The sequence below is a fragment of the Filicampus tigris genome, chromosome 21, assembly GCF_054856515.1.
Source record: "Filicampus tigris isolate MCC_2025a chromosome 21, RoL_Ftig_1.0, whole genome shotgun sequence".
Classification (NCBI taxonomy): Eukaryota; Metazoa; Chordata; class Actinopteri; order Syngnathiformes; family Syngnathidae; genus Filicampus; species Filicampus tigris.
This window is the reverse complement of record NC_141237.1, coordinates 4106201-4131946: the sequence shown is the minus strand read 5'-3', so window position 1 is coordinate 4131946 and position 25746 is coordinate 4106201. Positions and strand designations below refer to the sequence as shown.

The window sequence follows — 25746 nt, the reverse complement described above, 5'->3', positions numbered from 1 at the left end:
TATATATATTTTATTTATTATTTTTTTTCTTAAAGAACTCGGCCAGTTATGTCTGGAGGCCCCCCATCAAGCCCCACTAACAATCCCGACCGGAATTGTACAACTGCATGGTTTTTGATCCTGCTGCAAACAGGCAAAATCATTTGCGAGCCTCTGGCGCCACCTAACGGGTGAAGGGGTGTAAATGCTTTCAACACAAAAAGTGGGAATGCATACGTCTGTACAAGCGTAAATAAAGCAATTGATGTGGTAATCGCGGGAAATGCATGTTCGCACATTAGGTTTACAATGCATTCAAAAATCTCAATTAGAATGGGTGTCTATGCTACAAAAATTGAAAATATGTCATGTTGAAGTATCTAAAGTTCATTCTCATTGCTGCAATGCCTTAGAATGGTCAGCAGGTGGAATTTTGAAGTTCAGGACATTTGAAACACCCCCTGGAAATTTCAGCTCTCTGATGTTTTTTTTTAATATATGCTTTGTCTTTGATTTAAAGATCGAACATTCAACAATTTACAAAAAATGTAGACAATGTATACAATGTACTCGTGCGCAGCGCCCACGCGCAGCACCTAGTGCGCAGCGTCTCGCTGCCTGAAAATGTCGGCTCTTTTCCGGTGTCAATTGTATATCGTGTTTTATGTTAATTTATTGATTAACACTTGTGTATTATGGCCTTTTATTACAATACAATACAATTTTATTTATATAGCGCTTTTTTTTTAAATTTCTTTGGAAGAAGCCAGTTCCAAAGATTTTTTTTCTTTAATTGCAGAAGCCTGTTTCCACCAGTGGATTTTTTTTAATTTTTTTTTTAGTCCCGCTGGTTAAAAAAAAACCAACAACAAAAAGCCCATGCACAGGCAAGCACCTTTTGAGCTACAAAACGTCGCAACAACAACTTTCAAGCGCAAGCTCATCCACAGGTTTGTGAATCCCCGCTTGAAGTAATCTTCGATTATAAAGTCCATATTGTATACATCGACTAAGATAGTTTAGTATCGCCTTCTTCTAACCGCGGCTAAATGTACTGGTGAAAACTTCTGCAAGTAAAAAAAAAAAAAAAAAAAAAAATTGGGGGGGGGAAGAAGCCCATTCTATGGAAGCCCATTCTCGCCAGTTAATAAAAAAAAAAAAAAAATTGTGAAGAAGCCCATTCCTACAAAAAAAATAAATTAATAAAATTTTCTTTGCCTGTGGATGGGCTTGTTTTTTTTTTTTTAACCAGCGGGACTAAAAAAATAAATAAAAAGAAATAAATACATTTTAAAAATCCACTGGTGGAAACAGGCTTCTGCAATTAAAAAAAAAAAAATTTACTGGCGGGAACGGGCTTCTTCCAAAGAAACAAACAAAAAAAAAAATTTTTACTGGTAAGTAAAAAACTTTTTTTTTACTGGTTGGAATGGGCTTCTTCCAAAGTGACAATTTTTTTTTTTGGAGGAACGAATGGGCTTCTTCCCCAATTTTTTTTTTTTTTTTTTTTTTTTTTTTTACTGGCGGGAATGGGCTTCCATAGCTTCCTGCAGCGCGAACCAACGGCTGAAAAGCGTAAAAATGGAAAATTTTATATTGAAACTGGAAATACGGAAATTCGAGCCCTTTCCAGAAAACTCCACATATTTCGCGAATATGGTCCACGAAGACCCACTGCGCGTCCCTCGCCCCGTGTCGTGTTGGGAACACCCCGGTTGTAACTGGATCCTTCTCATTGGTCGACAAAACGCTGACCGTAACAGTAGATTGACGTTCAAGCTGCAGCCTGACCCTTCTCGAACACTAACTAATTTTCACCCACACAATTTTTGGGGGTGATATTTTGTATGAAATTGATGAAAACTGTATTTCATCCCGTATATTATATTGGGTCAAACGTATCCGATGGTGTTACTAATTTCAACCTCAGCGTTCTAAGGTTAAGCGATCATTTAGAAGCAATAAAAGGCAAACCGACAAAGCTTGTGGCAGATCGGTGGCAAATTAGCTAGTGGCTAGCCTGAGAAGCTATTTGAACCCAGAACCTCTGAGGCAGGTATGCTAACCACGAGGTGACTAAAAAGTTCTAACCAGGTAGGGCTGTGCAGTGGTGCCTTGAGATACGAGTTGAAGCTACAGCTATCAATGGTCATCATTAGCACGTTGACACTGATGCTAACATTAAGCTAAGTGACACTTAAGGCAAAGCTCTGAGTGTTTTAAATAGACAAGTTGTAATTATCTCTTAGTTTGACAGTAAACATCAAGTGGGAGTGGCACCAAAAAGCTTGCAGTCTCTTGACTGCTGAGTATTTCACCATTTGCCCCCCCCCCCCAGAAAAAAAAAAAAAAAGTACAGGTCACGCATATGCCAAGGTACCACTTGTGAGCTCATTTAAAAAATCTCACAAGTTTCTTGAAGTGTTTAGTCGATGTCTTGGCTCAATGACCGTTCAAGCCTCCTACTGCGTTATGTACGTAATACAATCATGAATCATCACCATCATAATTATAACACACGGGATGATTTCTGGATCACATCTTTGGGACAGACAGTAGTAGGTGAAGACAGAGTCGAGTCGGGATCTTGCATAGAACACACTTTTGTGCTTTAAGTGGGACATGAGTTAGCACCCGTGATGGCGGCGTGTCAGTCAGCCCTTGAAGAGGAGCGCGAGCGGCGTTTGCGTTTTGTTTTGGAAGGGTCAGACGAGCCCAGAGCCTCGGGGCGTTATTGCTTTGAGGCTTCCGTGGCAGAGCAGCAGCGCGGCGGCGGCGGCGGCGGCGGGGGCCTCGGGCCGTGCCGGCGGGATGAAGACGGGGCAGGAGCGCGTGCGGGCGTGGCTCTTGCGGCCCCCGCCGGGGCGGCCCACCAGCTCGCTGACGGTGCCCAGGAGCAGCGGCAGCGGCGGCGGGGGCGGGCGGGGGCTGGGGCGCCAGCGTTCCACGCGCTCCTCCTTGTGCTTGATGGAGAACCACGTGAGGAAGATGAAGACGAAGCCCACGAACTTGAGGCTGGCGGCCAGGCCGAAGTAGACGAAGCGGAAGGCGGTGACGTCGTACTCCCAGCACGAGCCGTGCACGCCGCAGTCCTGCTGCCACAGCATGCACGTGGTGTCGATCACCGCGCCGAAGTAGATCGGCGTCGGGATGTACGCTGCGGGGTGGGGGTGGGGAAAAAAAATATATACACGGCAAGAAACATTTCGTAAACTAGAAAAGGCCATTTCTGGAAAAACTGCGTGTTAATGCTAGGATGTTGAGTGAAAAAAAATATGGAATCACGTGGAATGAAATCATGACACTGAATGCTATGGAATAATACCGAATTGTATTGATTATATTGGTCCAAAATGTGCAATATGATGGTGAAAAACATGGACTGATATTGGTTGATACGGAATGCCATTGATCGCAGGATTCCACAAAAAAAAAACTGATGGGACAAGTATAGTTTTTGGTAGTATGTAGTTGAATTTACAAAAAAAAAAAAAGAGTCAACGTGACAGTATGAATGAGATCTGTATTTTTTTTTTTTTTTTAATAAAGCAATGACTATAAGCCCAATTATTCAATTCATCCATTAAAAAGTGAGCCTTGATTAATTTTTTTTTTTTTTTTTTTTTTTTTAAAGGCCAAAAGTCAGGTACTGCTATATGCCATTCTCACCAGTAGGTAGCAGCCTTGCGCAATTTAAGACTGTTGATGAAAGGGCTCATTTTTCTGCAAAAACCTCAACTCACCGAGAGTTCTGAGAAGGACAAACTGCATGCCAAGAGCAAAAGGTCGCTCTTGCTCATCCACCGACCTGAAAAAACAAATGTAGTAACACGAGACACACATCAGCACCTGACAACGTTTTGGGAAGAAAAAAAAAAAAACCTAATAATAATAATTGTAACTGCAACGTTCCAGTAGCAATCAAACCTTTTCTAATTTTTTGTCAACCTCGCAAAATTTCATTCTATCTTTTATAACTTTTTCTCCTTATCCAATTATTGCTTTGTAAAGTCACTTTGACCGTAATCCTTATCGTGTTGGACTACAATTTGAAGTCTTCGCCTCACCTGAGCGTGACGATGATGGCGGAGGGCTGCGCGCAGGCGGTGATGAGGGTGACGATGAAGAGGAAGACGAGGAAGGGGATGAGCGTGTTGCACGTGCGGTCGCACTTCCCCGAGGTGGCGAAGCCGTTCTCGTTCAGGTACGTCTTGACGATGACCAGCTGCAGCTGGTTGACGGGGCCGCCGCCCGACTGCGGCGTGATCACCTGACGGCTCTGCACGCAGCCGCACTCCGTGTAGTTCCTCATCTGGCCAATGAGAGGAAGGCAAGAACGCTTTGAAGCAAAAGACATTCAGATAAGACTCAAGATGTCTCAAAGTGGAGTCCCCCAAGGTTCCGTTCTCAGTCCTCACTTGTGTTATTGTCTTATTTTGATCAAACTTAATGGATGACTGCAGAAATCTCAGAATGCTGTCGAGAGGCTGAATTCTGATTATTTGGACATGTCTTATGTCTTAACGATGAAATCGTTGTCAATTCATTAACTAATGAATTAATCAATTGCTGCACCTTCACCTGTAATATTAACAAAGTCATACATAAAAAGACCCCGCGCGCACTCACCCCACTGCTGTCGTTGCCGACGGCGCTGCATCCGGCCAGGCAGGGGTTGAAGTAGGTGATGCCGTCCGAGCCGCACACGGGCGCGTACTCGTGGATGCGGCAGCCGCAGTTGACGTTGCAACTTCCTGTCAGATTCCGCTGAGTCAGCGTCAGCGTCGGACTGCAACCACACACACACACACACACACACACGAGACACGCGCTCGTCACGACACCGCGTCATGTTTTGGTACTTTTATCAAAAAAAAAAAAAAAAAAATTTTTTAAATGGTTTGTAATTTTTTTATTTGTGCAATTTGACTGTTCTTGATGGATTATTTTGAAATATTTTATTACTCCTGATGTTTCTTCAAAATTTTCGGAATATTTTTGTATCTGTCATCTGTCGATTATTTATATTTGTGTATTTTGTTGTAATCATTTTCCCCCAATTATTTCTAATATTTGTATATTTTCATGAAATCTTTATCTTAATTTTCACGTAATACTTCTGTATTCTGTTTTTGGTCCAATTTAGAGTATTTTCAACTAATATGTTGCTGTGTTCTTATGTTTGTATATTTCTGCATGTATTTGTCGTTTTTCTTACTATATTTGTTTGAATGGTTGTGTATTTTTCATCTTATATTTTGTGTTATAATCATGTTTTTTTTATAATCATTTATTATTTTTTTTATTTAGAAATTTGTCCAATTATTTTTTTACTTTACCTCTAATGTTCACATTTTTATGAAATATTGGACTATTTTTTTCTATTTGTTTTTTTGTTAATATCTAATATTTTTGTGGTACTTCTAATATTTGTGTTTTCTCCAATATTGTAATATTGTGACATTTCTTTTTTTTTTCCATTAAAAGAAATTATGATTGTATTATTACCACATTGGCTCTTGTTAAATTGTGCAAGTGTACCTAATGTTTTGACCTGCCACTCCCATTAGCTAAATCCCTGCCATAGCTTTCAATAACATCATGTTACTGCTAACTGTGATACAGTATGACATATTTATTGTGTTTCATCTCTATAGAATATTCACATGTGTATTTGAACATTTGCGCCTCAATTGTCAGGTTGATAATTTTATTGGCGCAATTTCTTAAATTTTTTTTTTTTTTTTTTTTTTAAACTTCCCAGCACTGGTGTCTAGACAAATGACGAGGCTCCCGGGTTTAAAAAGGACGGGCTCCACATTCCGCACAAAGGTGCTAGCAGCCACGCTGGCCGTCCCAGCCAGCTTGACAAACAGCACATTTATTAGCAAAACAAAGGTTTGGAAATTGCCATTTTTTTTATAGTTTGATTTCACCTTTAAAATACAAATAAGTAAACAAATAAATAAATACATTTTAGTTGGATCATTATTATTTCAACAGTATAAATATGAATATTTTTTTCATTTTTAAATTTTAAATTACAGTACAAGGCACAAATGCAAACTACAAATACTTATGTATTTTTAATCAAATATTCTTTTAATACTTTTATTAAATGGCCGACTTCCTCTGTCTTTTTGGGAATGGGTTCCTGAGACTTTTTTTGTTGGTCTACTCATGCTACCTACCATGTTCCTTGTTGCTAAGTGAAGCTAGTTACGGGGTCTGAATTTTTTTATTTATTTATTTATTTATTTATTTATTTTTTGGTAGGGAGGAGTTGGCTTTTCTGGAAAAGGCCAAAATGACTTGAGAAGTGCCACTTTGAACTAAAATGGCCGACTTCCTGTATCTTTTCGGGAATGGGTCCTTGAGATTTTTTGGTGGGTCCACTGAGGCAAATTTCCCACTGCGAAGTGAAAGTGGCCTCGGGGAGCTGAATTTGAAGAAGTCCCAGCGTGTCTGTTGGGCGCTCACCCACCCGGTGGTGTACGGGATGTTGATGCCTCCCAGGTTGATGCTCTCGCAGCCCACGATGAAGAGCGTGGAGAAGCAGAGCAGCGACACGCCGCTGCAGATCATGGCCAGCTTGGCCGACTCGCGGGCGCCCAGCTTCAGCTTCTTGATGATGTAGCCGCCCAGCACGATGCCCACGCCCGCGCTGGGCACGATGATCAGACCTGGGAGAAGACGAAGCGGCTGAATGGGGGATCATTTCGAGTCCCTGAAAAGTCCCCCCAAAAAAAAGGCTTTTTTTACTACATGGTTTGTAGTTATATGTTCTTCTGCCTGTTCATTGCATCCATCTTGACATGGTTTGGGTGTCCATGGCAACGGCACCGCCCCTTCGTGTCCTAGCAACAGCCAGTTGGCGACGAGGTGATGGCGTTTATGCCGAGCGCGCGTCTACAAACGAGCATATGTTGGCCGGCAAGATGCTCGGGCACGTCGACGCGGCTTTCCCGCTGTCGGCGGCCATGTTGGTGCTGCGCTAATCCCGAGAGCGCAGCGTCATCAGCAACCACTCAAAGATTAGATTAGTGCTGGACAAATTGAAAGGGAGAGAAAGAAATGTCCGCCCGTGCGTGCGTGCGTGCGTGCGTGCGTGCAGAAAGTGTTGCGCTTGAGGGACGGTGGGAGCACGTTTATGAGTGAATAAAAGTCAGGAGGACAGCATGACTCACACAAGTCAACGTTGCACTTTAAAGTGCTGCCAGAATGACTACTTTGTAAATTCAAAATGAAAACATCCAAACCCGTTTCCTTCTTTCGCGACCGCGGTGTGCGCATTAAGGCGGTTGCTTTCCTGGCCAGTAATGTGGTCGTACCCGTGTAAATGCTGGCGTTGGAGGCCGGGATGCCAAACTGGGACTCGATGAACTTGGGGATGAAGGTGATGAAGGCGGTGACGATGGCGCACTCGGCCGTGTAGGACAGGCTGACGAAGAGGAAGGTCATGTTGCTGAGGATCCTCAGCGCCGCCTTGGGGAGGTCTGTGGGAACAACGAGACGGCGCCCCTCATTAACGCCGACTCATTACTGGAGAGCTGCAATTAAGGAGCCGAGTATGCTTACAAGGCAACATTCTATCAACAAAGCTTTTTTTTTTTTTTTGATGACATAAAGGCCGGTATGTCCATTTGGAAGGCAGTTATTCCCGTTTCCTCCCGTCAAGGGCAAAGACGCCCTTAACGTGCGCTCGAGGCCGCTGTCTCGATGATTTGGCGCCCCCGTGTTGATCCTGTCACTCGCCAATTATGGGCTCAGGGTAAATAAATACACTGCCGTTGCTAGGCAGATTAGGCGTCAAGTTGCCATTCATTTTAGGCAACTTATCGCATATTTTAAAAGTCCCTCTTTATAAATGTAATTCTGACCTCGTGGTGCTGTTACAATTTCATATTGTTAGTACGAGTGATTCAAAGACAGCATAAAGTGTTTGCTTTGAAGCAAAATGGCCGACACCCCATATCATTTCGAGAAACGTGTTCCTACTCATGCCTACCAAATTCCATGGCTACGTGAAACTGACTGACGTCTTGTAGCTGATTTTGCTCAAGTTATTCTAAATTTGCCGGCAGTCTCCAATCGCAATTAATGACAAAAAGTCAAATCCGAACTAATTTTGCTTTGCCCACTTCTAGAGTGTAAGTGGGTCAATATTTGGAAGCGGTCATGCAAACTCTCTAGGACAAAAAGTCCCGCAAATGACTAAAACTTTTCAGGCGTGGGATCTCAGTCTAGGTATGACAGACGCGTCTCCCAAATTTCACGCTGCACATCTGGATTTTAAGCACAACTAACTGATATGTGCTTGTTATTCATACCCAGCGTTCCTTAAAAAAGCTCTGCAACGTTCCACAAGGAGAGCTCCGCCCCTCCCGGTATGTGCATGATCGGAGAGATTCCCCTGTTTGAATTTCTCCGTGTCTGAAGGACAAAATGACGCTTGTGCTGGGGATGCTTTCCGCGCGCGCTTTTATTTTTGCTCGGCGGGCGCGGTTTGTCTATTCCGACGAATCGTGACTGAGCCCCTAAAGGGGAGCGAGGAAAGCCGGGAAAGCCGGCAGCGGAGCTGAGGGAAGATGGGGTGTCCCTGCTTCATTTGCTTCAGGGAAGAAATAATAAAATCTGCACTTAAGCGCTTGCAGTGAATTACTTGCTTCATTAGACAAGCCCCTTAAATCAATAAGATCCTCGCCGGAGATGTGAATGGATTTGGCACTGTTGGATAAGAAGACTAATCGTGGCCATTGATTGGATTACAGGCACTTTGTACATCATCAGCTCACGGCTAATCCAAGCGAGACGACGGCAGCATCTTCGAGTTCCAGCCGTCGTCGTCAAAGCGCCTCAGGAATGAGCCCTTTGTCTCGTCTGTTCTTTTTTCCGCAACGCTTATTTGGCTCGATAGGGATAACGGCAGCAATATCAAGCAGCGGGCGAGCGTAGAATGCTACGTTAGCGCCTACGCTAACGTGAACGTTATATGGCAGATTGTTGTCGCGGCCAGCACGGGTTTGAATCACTGCTGGAAATGGTCAAAATGACCCTAAAATGGCCTCTTCAAACTTCTTCTTGGGTTAGCCACTAGCTAGTTAGCCGCCGACTAGCTTAAACGCCATTCTCTTTCCACTGAGTGTTGCATTGCATCTAACACGTTAATATTCGACCAGCTAACCTTTTGTTTGGCCACTTAAAGTGCAAGTCAACCCACACATTTTTTTTTTTCCAAGAATATGTTCCCAGCAGGCCCACTAGTTGAAACACAGCATTCTGATTCATTTGTGGAATAAGAGTTAATCCGCCGATGTTTAGCCATCTCTGGGGGCGGCCATTTTGTCTTCTGTCGACTGAAAATGACGTCACAACTGCTCACAACGACCAATTCACGGCTCAGATTCAGAAAACAGGTCATATGGGTGCATATTCTTGAAAAAAATATGCTTGGGTTGACTTCCGCTTTAGGGATGTTCCAAATGTGACTTCAAACATTGGCGATGGTTTTAATACAGGTAGTTGGTCACCCTTGATGTCCTTCCCGAAGCCCATGGAGGAGGACACGTTGTGGCCCTTGCCGCCAGACTTCTCCTTCATCGCGGCGTCTTGGTCGTCGCCGGACAGGTCGGCGGGCGACGAGCCCATCTTTTTCCTCCTCTTCCGGTGGCGCGGCGGCAGCTTCTTGGGGAAGGCGAACATGGGAAAGATGACCAGGAGCATGGCGACGGCGCACAGCAGGAAGCCGCTCCACCTGCACGACAAATGGCTGATCAGATTTTGTTTTCCAAACAACTCCAGAGGACATTGCGCCCTTTTACCAGTTGCCCACGAAGCGGGGGTCGCTTTGGTCGATGTCGACCGCCGTCTTGGGGTCCACGTAGAAGCCGATGAGGACGCCCCCCAGCAGGTAACCGGCTGCCGGGCCCAAGGCTCCCATCACGTACATGACGGCTGAGACAAAGATGTTAAAAACGGGGAGATTCAAAGATTAAGCACGGCAGGCTCGGAGCTAATCGGGCGCCGCTACAGGAACGCAAAAGAAACTCATTAAAGTTAGAAAACTCAGATCGGACCAGTGGGGAGAACAAAACATTTTTTTTTAAAAAGGCCCCTGCAGCAGAGACACAAGTCAAAGCTATTTAGCAGCTACAAACGGGGGGGTCAAACTTTCCATAATTATGCCTGGAACATTGCTTCAAGCTATCACGGTGTTAGGATTAGCACTTCAGAGTGGTGTGTGTGTGTGCGTGCGTGCGTGTCTACTTTTTGGGACAAGTGAAAACTGTCTCGCTCACCCATAGACTTCTTTTTAAGAGGGAACCTTTTGGCACATTTCGACAAAATGCGCTCCATTTACTTCAGCTTTATTTTATTTTTTTTTCATAAAGCACAAAAAACTGAATCAACCCAATCAGGCGCCCTTAATCTCGGTCCCAGACGGAATAGCTCCTCCTCCCGCCTATTTTACGTTACATAACTCCTAAAGGAAAAAAAAAAAAAAAAAAACCTCTCAATTTCCTAATATTTGTGTATTTTTCCATTTCAAGTTTGAGTATTTTTTGTTCATACATTTAATCAAATACTTGTGTAGTTTTCATTCAATATTTTCAGGATTTTTTTCTTTTTTTGGTTGACATTTTGTAATTTTCCAATATGTATTCCATCCAATATCTGTCCGTCTATCCACTTGTACACAATACAGACTACAAAACCGTCTAATGGTAAATATTTTGGTCTCATTTCTTTTTTCATGTCACATAAACCCGGCACCGTGTACAACGCAGACAAAAAGCTCCAGCACGTCTGCGCTCGACTTTTCCAATGAACGAATGCAATGAATATAGATTTGATATGGAGCATATTTGATTATGCAGCTCGGCTTTTTTCAAAAGGCGCATGACTGCTTTGCCGCCATAAATCCGGACCAGACTCGCTCCCCTAAGCACCTAAAGCAGGTGTCCTTCCCCTGTTGGCTCGCACGGCACGTTCATAGATCATCTTTTAACACTCTCGTATTCCGGAGTGGAGGCGCGGCCGCAGCGGAGAAGCGCAACACAATGTGGCGGGATATTAGCGGAGACAAACTATTAATTATAGCGGCCAAGCGTGGCAAAGGGTTTTTTTTGTTTTTTTTTATCTCCTCCTCGAGATGAATAATGGCTGAGGACGGGCTGGAATGAAATAAAACGAGACAAGGACTGCGCGATGAGAACGTTGCAGATGAAGACCAAGTTTGCCGCGTCTAAAAAGTGCCAAGATGTGTTCTAGTCTGCTTGGGGGTTGTCCACATTCAAAGCAGACAAGGGCGCTGATATTTGATATCGGCGCATGCCAATGAAGGAGGGCCGCCTGACTGCAAGCTTGCTCGACTCAATTACGCAACAGACCTTCAGCGGCGGCACGTGAAGGGCAAAACCCTTTTTCGGAATTCGTATGACTCGATCCGTCGGCTGCTATTGGCTTTCCCCGCTTGCGTTTGTGCCGAGTCAGCGTCTGCGTGGCCGCTGGGGTCTGACTTTCAATACGCGGCGGCATTTCCCCCGCATTCGATGCGCATGACAAGACTGCGGATGGAGTGGCGGCAAAGATGGAGGACGTACGGACAGGAAAGGTTCGAGGGACTTCTACTGCATCCTTGGACTACAATTGAACCGTTTGCGAAGGCTAGACAAGATTTAGCAGACGCAGCTCCAGACAGAGGGCGGCAAAAAAAAGCAAGAGTCCCATGAGGGGAGAAAGCGGAGGCGGAAGCGAAAGAGACGGTTTGGGAAGCGGCGGGATAACATCGGAGACGGCAGGCGATGAGGGCGAACATCAAAACGACGCTGCGTAACCCGGCGATGACGCTTTCGTCGGCCACACAGTCGAGGGCCGTACCGAGCAAAACGCTCCGAGGGTTTCGCATCGGATCCTGACCTCACTACCTAACCAAGCTAACCTCAACCCCATCCCCTGACCTTAGCCCAATCTCAAAAGTAACGCCTCAAATTGAAAGGCGCGTGCCTTCCTTTACCTCTGCAACTTGATTGCGAGCGCCAAGCGCCCACAAAACGTTCTTATTGCATGAAATTCTCAGAATCACAACAGGTACGGCGCCCAGCTGCGTCCGTAGCCGCTCGGACTGTAAAAGGAACTTGGAGGCATAACAATGAAACGGGTTATTCACCTCCCTGCTCCCTCCTGAGCTCCCCTGACCTTGTCTTCACCCCTCCCCCCCCCTACCCCCATACCCTTGACAACGGAGCCAGCCAAACACTTGATGAGAAAGCACACCGACTAATGAAGCAGCCCCCCGGTGGCCAAAGTCATTACTTCGGGCTAATGATGTGATTTAATTACTGCTTATACGAGATACGAGTGAGCAAACGCATGAATCGCCAGATTGTTCCCTTTGAAAAGTGTCCGCCCGCGTTCGTCTTTTTGATAAGAAGTCGTCTCTTTGGCTCTGTCAAGGGGGGGGTGCTCACTTCAAACAATGCCGCCGCCCCGCTCGGCATCCAAACAATCTGCCAATGATGTCGCGCCGGCGCGCGGGAGCCTTGGGTTTGCGTTCCAAACACGAGCTTGTTTCATCTGGACAAAAGGCGACGCCGCTTGTTAATCGCGATCGATGAAGCCGCCTCACGCATTCCTGATTCAACCGGAATAGCGCAAGAGTGGCAATGAAACAGCATCGCCATGGCAACCTGCTGACACGGCAGTGTCTTCTTACATGTCGCAACCTTACAGAGGACACAGACGCACACGTGAACGGTGAAATAATATGTATAGGTCATTTATGCCAGGACAAAACAAAGGCCTTTGGAAAACCGTTTATTTATTCGATATCGAGCCGAAGGTCCAAGCACTTGTGCGCTCTTCACTAGTACGACAGTTCGGGGGCTTGATTTATTTCAAGGGTAGCAATCGGTCGTTTGCTTTTTTTCCAACATGAGCGAAGACTGATGCCGTCGGCCGGCGCCCTGTTATACCATTTTTGTGTGTGTGTGTGTTTTTTTTTTTTTTTTTTTTTTAGCAAATTGAATCAGCCCCTGAACATGATTTGGGTGTGGTGTTGTGCTCATGTTGGTGTGCAACAGGGTAAGATAAGGAAAAGAAGGTATAATACCAACTTGAATGACGCGGAAGCAAGCAAGATGCCGTTGATTTTTTTTGAGTCACGTAAAATTTGTGATTTTGGAGACGGGAGGATTCTGCCAGACGGCGACGATTTGTATCTTATCGCCGATGAATATTACTGAATACTCTCCGCTTTTCTTGGTCAATTAAGCGGACAGACGTGAACAGACGCGGACGATGATCTCCTAACCGGACGCGGCAAGCGAGCCGCGTGGAATATTTTCACGGATCAAGATTGTAGTAAGGAAGTTTGATCCAGACGGCCCGTCGGCACCGACTGGTACAGACTGGCTTAGACTTGAAAGAGACGAAAAACCATCAGCCAATCCCAAAGCCCTTCTGACTTGTACCATCAGCACGGAGGCCACCCGGCGGGTTTGTGGTACCACACAGGCGCTTTAGCGCTAAGCCGAGTCATGACGGGTCACGAGGGGTGCGCGGAAACGACCGGGGGCGGAATAAACCCCACTTTCCTCGTTCAATTTGCCTCCTGGGGCACTTCTCCGTTGGTTTGGACTTTTGAGGTGACACAGAGTGCTCATTATATGTTGTCCTCAGTCTTAATCTTGTTCCCTCACTCTCAGCAAAACGAAGGAGATAAAAATCTGCTCCTCGTCTCCGGAAGAGCCAGGCGGCGACATGTCAGTTCTCGGACCTTATGCGCCATATCGCATCATTCCAGATAAGAGCGCTTACGCTTTGTAAAAATCCGATCACGACAGAAGCAACCCAACTGCTCAACTACGAACGTGTCTGAGAGCGGGTAAAGACTCGCAATGACTGTGATCTGGTAATAACATTCGGCTCGATCTGGCGACGTGTCTGCTGTGTCCACTTGAAGAGCAAAGTCGGCGAGGGCGCTGGGAGGTTCTCCACACCTCCCTGTCAAAATCCACGTCAAGCGTCTCATTTCACTTTAGCGAGCACAAACGATGGAAAAATCCCCGAAGGGAACGACCCCAATCGGACTGCGCCAAATCCTTCCTGCCGCCTCCCTTTTACACTTTGGTTTCCCACATTGGCGTCGCCTCCCGATTGTCTAAATAACCCTCAAAGCTCTTTGCTTTTACAACCCCTTTCACGCTGACACTCAAGCCTCTCCATCGAGCGCAAAAGGAGGCCTCTCACGAGATCCTCGCAGCGGGATCCTCCCTTTGGCTTTTTGACGCGATACGGTGGACATTCCAACAGCAGGATCCTCCTCTGAACCCTTGCGACACCGGCGCTTCACAAAGTAGCCTGCCGCTCACCGTCGTCACCGGACGGCGCGAGAGGCCGGCGGCTGAACAAAGCATCCGGGTACCCTCCTAACTCGGATACACCGGCTCGGCAATGAGCTTGCGGCTGCCGCTCCTCCCCTCGCCCTTCCATTACCACCGCAATAATCTGGTCCACTTGTACTCCGGAGCGGTACAACCCCACGAGAGGTCATATCTTGCTGTGTAACCATAACAACATATCTGATGAGATAAACCAGGATATCTGGGCTTGACGCTAATCGTATTTACTGCTCTTCTGTTTGCTGCCGGCCGCATAATCTCAGCCGCCTGTGCAACAAGGGCAAAAAAAAAAAAAAAAAAAAAAAAAAAAACAGACTCGGGTGATTGTCGTTCGACGATTGCGGCATAAGGTGCGGAAGGGCGCTTCCAACAGTGGCGTTGCAGCTGTTGGAGGCAGGTAAGGAACGGGACGGACAGATAGGGACAAAGGCACAAACGCCGAAGAGGTCCGCTATTGACTCGTCTTCTTTCACACCCACTTGTCTTTTCACACAGACACAGATGTGCAAATACTGATGGCTGGAAAACGATTGTGGAATTCTCCCAAAGCGTTAGCAACTTACCTAAGCGCTAGATCAGGGCAACCAGGTCATGGTACTCCGCAAAAGTTGAACTGAAACGGAATGCTATATTTAGTGGCGTCGTGGAACTTGAGAGAGCGGCGCCAGCATCTTTTCGCTCTCGCCGCGTTATTCTGGCGGCAGCCGTCCGGCCCGGTGCGGTCAGACGATGTTCGGAGCCGCCCGGCTCCCTCAAGACTGGGAATGTTCGGGACGGACGGGCCCCCGAGAAGGGAACGACAGCTTAAGGTCAGAAAAGGACAGCGTGAATAGAGACAGTTCATCTCGACCGATTAGCAATGTCGGAAAATGTCAAGATACAAATGATCGACCACTGTGTGCTCAAATTCTCCTGTCGAGGGAAACAATACCCAGGGAGCCGTGATGAACCGTCATTTCTGTCTGGATAAACACGGAGCGTCGTCTGAGCTAATCAGAGAAGACGAAAATGCATTTTCAAACTCATTGTAGTTCAGGGGCGCATTTTAATATCATACTTGCATGAGCATGGATAACGGGAGGTTAGCATTAATGCTAATTCCTGTGCATCTGCTAATTTAAATCTAACAGCGAGAGCTCTGGGCAGCTGGGTGCTACTCTTTCAATTTGTTTGTGATCTTTTTTTTGAGGGGGGGGTTAGCTATGGGAAACAAGGAATTTTTTTTGTTCCACTTTGTGTTACTTTGGTATTATTGAACAAAAACATAACCGAGTCTTATCTTTGAATGTATCACCAGGCTCCCATCGATGTTTGAGGACATTTAAACACTATCCTCGGGGCATTCTTTGAATTTCCACTCAACCAGAGGCGGGGATGAAGGGAGGATTAGGTGAAACAACGCGGACCAAAGAGTGAGCAAGAACAAAGGGAAAATAATATGTCCATTTTTTTTTTCTCCCCCCCCCCCTGGCGGCATAGCTGGAAACAAAAGGTTTCTCAGCGTTCCTGCAATCACAACCTCGCTTGTGGCATTTCCCCAGGAACCTTCCCACACTGTCAAAACAATCCGGCCAGTGCGCTGATAATGGCCGGCGGGCATCCGGCAAATCACGTCTGGCGACGACGACGACGCACACGCAACTGTGTGTGAAGTGAGTAAGACCTCTGCCCGTGGAAACAAACGAGACTCCCGCACTTGCTTCGGGGAGGGGGGGGGGAACACGGTCAAAACACCTCCAGGCCTTCGGCGTCATCGGTGGCGCAGGCTTGCCAACAGAAAGGTCACGTGGCGTACAAGGGAGTCGGCGCAGAGTTTCGCAAAGCTCAACCATGAGACCCCATGTGTAAAAAATGGGAAAGACCCCAAGCACACGACGCTGAGGGAAAACTGACGCACAAAAGAGGAGTAGAGGAAGAACTAGATGAAGCTAGGCTAACTGTTAGCTTGCCTGCTAACTTACACAGCGGTGGCAACGTTTTTTTGCCGAAACGACAAGATTTAGCAAACGTTTTAGCAAAGCAAATACACACAACAAAGCCGTGTTTTTTTTGTGAATGTGAACGACTTACGTATTTGTAATATTCGTAAATGAAGAGTGGAAAAATATTAACGGCCAGGCAACAGAATTCAGAATAATATGTCCTGCAGTCATCTGTGCTGCTACTTGACTATTTATATCAAGCAGGGAGAATCCATGAACCACATCGTGAATATTGAGGAGGTGGCTGAGGTCAAAAGTATTGGGTCGGGCCCTCGTCTACATGTCAAAGTCAAAATGGACGTCAGCTCTTCATAAGGACGTATACAAGGGACAGGAGGTGCGCCAACTCGCAAGTTTGAGAACGGCTCATCCTTTGACATTGGTCGACGGCGCGCCGGGGTTCACCCCGACTCTTCCAAACACAAGTGGACATCCTAAAACGGACAATTTGGAGGGCAGTTTCAGCTCAATGTTGGATTGACACCGTGTTGCCGTGGCAACACCAGGCCAACGCTGCGTTACAGGTCAGAGGGAACACAGGCGCGGAGAGGGATCCTCACATAACGAGGCGCTCTCTAATTCGCACCGCAAGTAACTCACCCACCCCCACGCCTCCAACCCGCTCCTGGTGTCAACCTACAAAAGTTGGAGACTCCTCCCCTCCGAGTCGCTGCAAATTGGGTTGGGGGGGGTTTCGTAAATGGCTTTGCCGAGTGGGGAGGGGGGACAGCGTGAAAGTATGTTTGGCGGGGGATTGGTTAGCCTTCTGGAAGTGATAAGCGTGATTGATGGCTTCAATGATTGCGCAGGTGCAAGTTGCCATGGTTATTTCCCCAGCATCGGCGATGCAAATCAAGGACATTTTTTCCCTGGCGGACATGTCAGAACATGTCTCCGCTTTCCCTTCTCTACCTGCTGAAAAGAGGCTAAGTCAATGTCAAAGTGGAAGCTAAAAGACGACTCCACAGCGTCACCGCAGGGTGGTTGTTTTTTTTTTGTTTTTTCTCCCCGCTGGTTCAAAAGCGGTGCTGCAGTGGCTCACTGTGACGCAAGGACGTGATCGATACAAGAGTCTTGAGGGCAGCGGAGGAGGCAACATGAGGACGACTTGAATGTGTAATGCTGTGCGACTAAAGGCGGGTGTGGGCAACCGATGATGGAAAATATTTGATTACTGGATTCAACTCGACTCGGCTCGACTGTGACTGTCTTTCAAATACTCCATATACATTTTTTAAAAAAAAAACTAAAACCAATAAAAGCTAAACTAAAACAAAGTATTAAAATTTTTTAAAAATAAATAAATAAAATCCAAGTGATTAAAAAAAAAAAAAAATCAAAACTAGAATGAAAAATCCAAAAGTATTACAAGCCTGGTAGGAAAAAGCCGTCGGCGTGAAAGCGGGCTTACGGCTAACGCCACCTCAATCCCTTGAATTGTTTAATCACATGACCGAGGACACATAGTTCCCACAATACGAGGTCAGTGGGGCGGCAGGCATCTGCGTGCAAGCCTTCTGCAGATTGAGGGGTGCCCCACCAAGGCGCTCACATGGGGGCGATTACTTTCGGAGCTATGCGCGCGTACCACGACAGCCGACGCCATGACGACGCCGGACACCAGGCATACGCGACGTAGGGACGCCTGATTGGATCTCCTCTCCGGCCGGTGCACTCTCCCGCACACGCGCGCGCATTGTAGCGCTCCATTAATCATACGCAACCCAGTTCTGCCGGCGAGCCCACATTGCCTCTCCACTTTGCAGTCTCTGTGGTTCCGCACTGGCCAGACCCTGACAGGGCTTATCAGAAGGCAAACAATCACGCATGATGGCAATTTGAGGTGGAGATCCAGAGCGAAAACGGTAGCCGTGTTTCGCAAGGAGGATGCCCAAACAACCGATCAATCGTTTTAATGTAGCATTTTATGGGAACTTTCCCGTTGGGGTATCAGTCAAATTCAGAGGCTGCTGTCAATGATCAATCGCCCCATTTCCTGACTGAACCCGTGCGGATCGTCGACAGAGACTCCCCGCGCTTTGCTTTCTAGCCTCAAGCACACTGGATTACTCATTTTCCCGAAACAAAATATTAATCGGAACGCCGTGTTTCGACTAGTGGGGCTGCATAGAACATATTTTTTGTCAAGAAAAAAAAATGTGGGTTGACTTGCCCTTGAAAAAATATATTTTAAAAACTGCTGCGTTGAATGTGATGCCTTACCCAGGTAGAGAGACGCGTTCTCCTTCTTCACGTTGTCATCCAGGTAGGTGGGCCCGAGGGTGTAGATGGGCGTGGAGCCCATGCCCACCAGTATCTGGGCGCAGATGAACAGCGCCACGTAGAGGTTGTGTTCGTTGCCTTCGTGGTCGCGGGGGCACGACGGCGCGCCCGCCACCTCCCGCCCGCTGGCGTTGCCGCCGAGGCAGAGTCCTTCTTGTCCCGCCGACGCGTTCATCTCCTGGATCTGGTAAGGCGGCGAGATGAAGTGGGGCAGGGAGAAGAGCGCCGCCCCGACGGCGATGACCACGCCGCCGACGGCCAGCCAGCGCGGCCTCTGGCCCCGCCCGCCGAAGTACGAGATGAAGACCACCACCAGCAAGCTGCCGATGTCGAAGCAGCTGACCAGCAGGCCCGACTCGGAGCTGCGCAGGCTGTAGCGCTTCTCGATGGTGGTGATGACGCTGCTCAGGTAGCCCGAAACCATCAGGGACTGGATGAAGGTCAGGTAGCACATGCAGAACAGGAAGCAGCGCGAGTCTCGGAGGATACCGCGCACGTACTTCCTGGCCGGGATGCGGATAAGGCGGGAGGGGGAGAAGCTGACTTTCTTACCCCCGTCCGCCCTGTGGGGGTCCACGGGTAGGGAGCTGCTGAGGCCCACCGTGCTGGACACGGAGGGGGAGAAGTCGGTCCTGGAGCAGGGCGACTCGGGGGTTTGAGGCGGGAGCTCGCAGTTCTCTTCCACGTGAACGGCGGAGGCGTCGAGCAACCGAGCCTCGTTGCAGTCCGTCCGGCACGGCCCGTTGAGGATGGGTAAGCTCTTGGACTTGAAGCAGCTTTCCGGGTCCACGTACTGGTCCTGGAGCTGGAGGATCTCCAGAGTTTCGGAGAGATCGCTGCCGGTCTCGTCGCTGTCCGACGACGTCATGGCACAGCCAGGTGAGAGGAAGAGGAGGCGGAGGAAGGGAGCTGCAGCGCTGAGAGGACCCCGGATGTGCTGGGAGGGCTTCTAGTGAGACATGGGGACTCGGTTGGGAGGCGTGAAGGCAGAAACTAAAGACCGCGCTGCCAGCATCACCACGGCGGACTGCACGCCTCTGGTAACGGACATTTTTACAGCCGTTGTTAGCACACCTACAGCCAAATGATCTCACAAGCCAATAAGCAAAACCTGCGTATACAGTCCAGTGGTTATGAATCTGTAAAAAAAAAAAAAATTGAATTCTGTCTAGTTTAGACTCCCATTGTGGTGTTTCTTGTTATGGCTCTTTGTTCGATGCTCCTTTTCTTTGTTCCACAGCAGAGCAGCAGCCTAGAGAAACAACAAACAAGTATTGACGGTGTCCAGAATAAAGACGTGTGCACTTTACGCCACAGGAAATTCTCGGGCCAAGCAATTCAGATGCTGCTCTGACTCCGTAAAGGTTCACTTATTGAACGCTTTTTACTGCAGTCTTAGGTTATGATTTTAAAATGTGACGAATGATAAAATTACAGGTGTGCACAATAATCATTTGGGTTTTTTTTCCAATTGCCAAGTATGTACTGTAGTTTGTTTTATCCCCCGGTGAAATTTGACCTTTAGGAATTCTCTTGGCGAATGTAGTCTTTAGCTCATATTATTTTGCACATTCACTGTATTCATAAAACGCTGCTATTGTTCCTGAAGAGACATTGTACACTGTATAACGACATTTTATTTTATTATTTTTATTAACCTTGTGTTGAAAATAAAATAAAACACAATAGGAATGAAAATATGATGTAAAAATGTGATTTTGTTTACGGCCACAATTTCTGATAACATCGTTCCAGAGTGCAGTTTGCCTGCGTTCCCCAATGGGCTCGGATGTCCACTTTTTGTTTTAATCACTAAACTGCTGAATTTTAAACCAACAGCCGGCCACAAACGACACAAAGAAAGCCTACGACCGAGTGACGATGTTGTCAAAACGTCCCAAAAGTCTAAAATACGAATCAAAAAGACAGCAGCATCTCGACTTTTGTCGCGGCACAAACGGTGGGAGAACAAAAGAGCACGCTGTCACTAAACGTCATACTCAGTCACTCTGACAACAAACAAAACGTCGCGACAACGCCACACTATTGACGTTATTGTACGAATTTGTCCCGAACATGCTATATATGTTGTGAAAAAGTTGAAAAGAACGACTTTCCAGGGCTGTTGTACTCACGCGGGACAGAAAGGAGGTAGCCTGTTGTTGTCCTCGAAGCGGTCGCTCGCTGAATGAAATCGATGCTGCGCAGGGCTGCTGCTGCTGCTGCTGTTGCCACCTTCAAGGACAATAGGAAAATAGGCAACTTTAGCAGTTTCACCACAAAAATCTACGCGAAAGGAAACATACATAATACAATTCAACCGTTATTTTAACATTTATTCATGGGACTCGACCACATAATTATAGTTTACAAGTATGCGAAGAGGTGAGTAACCGAAAAGAAGAGTTACCCTGGACAACGCACCGCGCCACCAGCCGTGAAATGTTTACAACGTTAGCCATCTTGGGACTTGTAGTTTCCCGTTTTTAATGACATAAGATAACTTTAAATAGCACAATGTTAACAAATGACGTTGCATCAACTGCTAACAAATTACAACATAGCATTTCTATGTCTTACTATGAGATATATTGAAGATATTTTGATATCGAATAAGCGCGAATCGAAACGTCCGTCGACTTCGTGTACCAGCATGCATTTCGGCCCAGTATGGCGGCTTGTTGAAGAGGATTCCGCCATACGTCATCTCGACAGCTGGGAGCCATGCTGACCCAATAGTGTGCCGTAACTGGTGGCAGGTCACAAACAAAGGCCATTCGGCACACCAAGTATGGAATATTGTAGTATATAACAGACTTCGGCAAAATCATTAAATGACACATCACACGATTTGCCATTTTAATTGACTTGAAAGCGTCCAGAAATCTTTTGTGTTTCAGTGTACAGTTCCACCGCCAGATGGCGCCCCTTTAACGCTGCAAGATGGGATGAAATTTCTGGTTGTTGTAGGGTCATTTTGCGCAAATTTGTCATTTTAGAAGTCTACCTAAACTGATATCACTTGGCATTAATTCAGTCAACAAAGAGTATCAAGAGTTGCAAATTAGGTTGTGACCCCAAAACCAGAATTTATAGTACTTTGTGAAATTTAAATGTATGAAGCAAGACATGAGACAAGATGACTGTAGTGACCATGAATTAAGGTATAGCAACTATTCTATATTCTCAATGTATTAAACCCCTTCACAGGTACCAGAGGCTGACGTATATAAAATACAATGGGGTTTTTTTATTCACAAAATAAAACTGACAAAAAGTGCAAGGCAGTGTAGCTGTATCACTACCCATGTAGGTATATAAAAAATATAGCCAATGGCTGATTCTAAACTTTATTTAAAAAAAATGGCACATCCACGCTCAAACCAAATGGGTAATAGATGCCGAGCCATTTCTAATATTGCACTTTGTTCATTAGATAAACAAGTCAATATATAAACTTTACTCAAGATAGATTTTATAAAAACAAGAGGACAAGAATTAAACCGTAAACTGAATTGGATCATGGGGGAAAACACTTGACACCCGATAACCATCGCCTTCTGCGGACAAGCCAAAAAAGTAGACAGTAATCAATTAAAAGCATTTCTCTCCAAAAAAATTACAATGAAACAAACCATACGTTAATGACCTGTCATTTTGTGCCTTGCCTTCGAAGACTTACCTTCCCTCAACAGTGAAATGGGCGTTCGTTCACATAGAGCTCCGATTCTAGATGGAGGACACAGACAGACAACATTTTATCATTCTTAGATATGAAACGTGACATCGTCTCCTAAACTCGTAACAGCCTATTCTCGCTAGGGGATGACCGCTTTAGAAAAAATATCTGTTAGCAATGTTCTTTTCCTCTCAATAGTGATTTAGTATGCGATAATTTTTTCCAAGGCTAAAAAAAAATTGTACTGTACTGATATTAATATTCAATAATCCGTTTTTGAACCATATTTAGGTACAATTTTTGAATTTGCCATTTATGTATGGTTTTTAAAAGTCACAGTTTCAGTGAGCGCCACTGAAAAGGAATTGCGTCGAGCCGCTGAAAGACAGCAACAAAGCAAGATGGCATCTGGCCCTCGTGGCTGCATTTCACGTGCAGGCACCACATTGAAGACCCGCAACACACAAATGCTCAACAAACGTAGAGCGGAACCCAAAAATGCCGGGGAAGTGGGGAGATAAGGCAAGAGGGCAGTTAGGACTCAAAAACTAAATGCAGACATTTTACAAACATTGAAACGAGGCAAACAAGGTACATGGGATCAAATGAAGCGTTAAAACAATGGCATTTTACAACGGCTTTTAGAAAATAGAAAAAGTCGACTTGTCATCGTGTGCCAGCGAGTCATCGCGCCTTCTTGTATTACTAACTAGAGGCACAAGAGGGCGCCAGAGACTGCTCAATTCTCCAGATCGCGCAGCGCGCAGTCAGCCACGTCATTTACGTTACATTATGTAAACACATTAACAGACTGCTGTATGTGAGCGTGGCTTTGATACAACGGTTTGATTTCTCTACAAAATCAGTTCATGGATGTATATATTTATGTTTAACAGTACAAGACTATTTTGCATCGACAAAACAATTGTGCTCCCCCCGGAAAATAGACGGAAGGCCTTTAACCTCAGATTTAGATACAAACTACCACTGTTCAAATCTACTTTAAAATGTAGGGAGTGAAAGTCAAACGTCATCAGAAAAAAATATATGAATATGCTGGATTAGTCAAAAGGCCGAATATTGGTGCCGATAAGGTGTCAATGTCAACTAGCCAGCGCTGAGGGGGGCCCAGATTTTGCATTGATAGTCAACTCTGATTACTTTTGCTTAATAAGCAAGTGCTTTTGACATTTTATTTTTCTTTGCATTGGTTGCAATGATATTCCACAGCCGTTGGTTTGGATTCATGAACCAAAGTCTTTGAATCAAAATATACTTTAGACTTTGTCCATACTAATTCCAAGACTTTACTGAAGTAAATATCGGTTCCATGCTTTGTAAAAAATTGCAGTTGAAAAATACGATTAATCGTGATTAATCATGGGAAATTTTGCGATTAATTAGTCCCCCCAAAAATTAATCGTTTGACAGCACATGCTTCAACGCGTTTTCCTTTGCACCATAACGCTTTGAAACATCCAGCTGGACCGCCATCTTCGCCACTTTATATTCATCGACCGAGTGTTTCGGCGTCGATGTCGTACATTTGACAGGTTTTTGAGCATGCCCTCACCGCTGTGAGTTACTATGCCAATGGAGAGGGAGTCTAGCGTGAACTCTGCAGCTCCTCTTCCGAGCATCTTACAGGAAGAAAAAGCAAAGAAAAAGAAAAAAAAAAAAAGAGGCCTGGCTTTGAATGAGTCTTTTGTGTCGTATGTTAAGAACGGCAAACAGTAGCACTGCTCCCTAAATGAGCCTTTTCAGCCAACGAAGGCCCAGCGAGCAGCTGACGCATACGAATCCAAACCGGAGGGTGCTGGCGTAATTGTGTTCAAAAGTGCAAGGACAACCAGCCCCCCCCCCCGACAATCTTCCCCCCTCGCCCCCGCCGCCCCCCTACTGGCTAAAATAAAGAAGCCCCGCCGTGATGAGCAATTCCGGCAGATTGGGCTCTCCTAACTCCCACCGATGCTTATGCTAAAGGCGAGCCACCCAGTCAATGACAAAAGACGGCTTCCTACTAACTGACGAGGACATTAAGAATAATGCGCTGCCTTTTCTCCGCGCTGATGCTTAACACTGATAAGGCGCGAAGGCAAGCGCTCTCCCATGCCGAGAGATGGAACAACATTCAACATGCACTCCAGTTCTCGGCAGGAGGCCGTTCTGAGTCCTCCCAGGGGATGTTATTATCATGCACATCGAATGTTGTGATCAAACAGTCAAGCGGTCATATTGAAGTGGTTAGAAAAATATACTTTGTATTTTTGCAGGCGATCTGGTGAGGGGGGTGGGAGTAAAACAACCCATTTTGGATATAATAGTTTCTTGTCGATTTTTTTTTTGTTAGATTACAAATGATTCCAATTTTTGTTGTTAATAACACTGGTTTTGTCTTACTCTTGATTTCATTGAATGTGATTCCATTATCAGCCACTGGATGGCGGAAATTTGAAAGAAGAACATAACAGGAAGTGTTCAGCACAGCTGATTTTTGGTGTCATTTTCAGTCGAAATGAAATGTCATCCATTAAATGTATGAATATAATTACTTTGAAATATTTTGTCATATCATTTGTTGATATTAATATTTTATAATATATTGTTTAAATTACGTTATACACACACCGCACACAAAATACTGGAGTATTTGCAATGTAATTACTGCAACACTGTCTTAGTGTGAGCAGTAATCCGGGGAATCCATTGTTGGCCATACGTGCCTGCTCCTTCATTATGACCAATAGCCCCCCCCCCCCCCCCCCCCCCGCGCACACGTGTGTTTCCCCACAAAAAGATGCGCAATTAGCCCAGTGACACAAACCCTCACAAAGGGCCCAACTTTTAGAAGGCGCTGTAAGACAAACGCTGAAGTGTGCCTGAAGGTTGGGGAGGGGCCGTTGTGGCCCCCACCAAACAAGAAGCCGGTCATTTATTAGTCAACTGTTAATTGAAGAAGAAGATCATCAGTGGCTTTAATTGAATGCCATTCAGACGGCTCTTTGTCAATCATTACGTGAGCGTCAATGCGGCAGCGGCACCTGTTAGGTGACGTGCGCAAAAGGAACACTGGCCCAGAGGTGATGCTGCGTTCAAGTCGTTTGGAAAGTTGGGACGGTTGAACTCTTATCCAACGCAGACGCCTAAAATGCACCAGTTTCTGTTCAATCTGTTGAAACATTTCTTGTAAAAATGATGTTGCTTTTGGCAAAAACAAAAAACTGTAATTTCCCAGGTTACATGATTGCAACATGAGTTTTGCAAAAATGAGTGAGTTAAAAAGAAAAAAAATTAAACCAAAAACGTATTTACTCTTGTGAAATTCCATGTAAAAAATTGATTGTTTTGGGCAAAAACAAGTCACAAAATTGTAATATCATTTGTATATAAACAAATGTAAATGTAAATAAATATCAGTAGT

At 45.8% G+C, this 25746-nt stretch overlaps 1 protein-coding gene across 8 annotated transcripts in view; it reads right to left on the bottom strand.

The window, feature by feature from the left end:
- Positions 1 to 2182: 2182 nt before the first annotated feature.
- The window catches only part of slco5a1 (solute carrier organic anion transporter family member 5A1), a 30056-nt gene continuing 6492 nt past the window's right edge, over positions 2183 to 25746 (bottom strand). For 4 of the 8 annotated variants that reach the window (XM_086020297.1, XM_086020295.1, XM_086020296.1 and 1 more), the window contains 11 exons: positions 22329 to 22375; positions 20782 to 20881; positions 18587 to 19898; positions 9801 to 9933; positions 9510 to 9733; positions 7311 to 7475; positions 6464 to 6662; positions 4609 to 4768; positions 4047 to 4291; positions 3723 to 3787; positions 2183 to 3136 (listed from right to left, as the gene is read on the bottom strand). In XM_086020297.1, coding sequence (XP_085876423.1) covers positions 2685 to 3136; positions 3723 to 3787; positions 4047 to 4291; positions 4609 to 4768; positions 6464 to 6662; positions 7311 to 7475; positions 9510 to 9733; positions 9801 to 9933; positions 18587 to 19514 — 2571 coding nt within the window. In that variant the 5' untranslated portion in view covers positions 19515 to 19898; positions 20782 to 20881; positions 22329 to 22375 and the 3' untranslated portion in view covers positions 2183 to 2684. Of the gene's footprint in view, positions 3137 to 3722; positions 3788 to 4046; positions 4292 to 4608; positions 4769 to 6463; positions 6663 to 7310; positions 7476 to 9509; positions 9734 to 9800; positions 9934 to 18586; positions 19899 to 20781; positions 20882 to 21056; positions 21189 to 21226; positions 21318 to 22328; positions 22376 to 25366; positions 25466 to 25746 lie in introns of those variants that run through there. The other 4 variants (XM_086020300.1, XM_086020302.1, XM_086020299.1 and 1 more) reach the window with 4 other exon arrangements.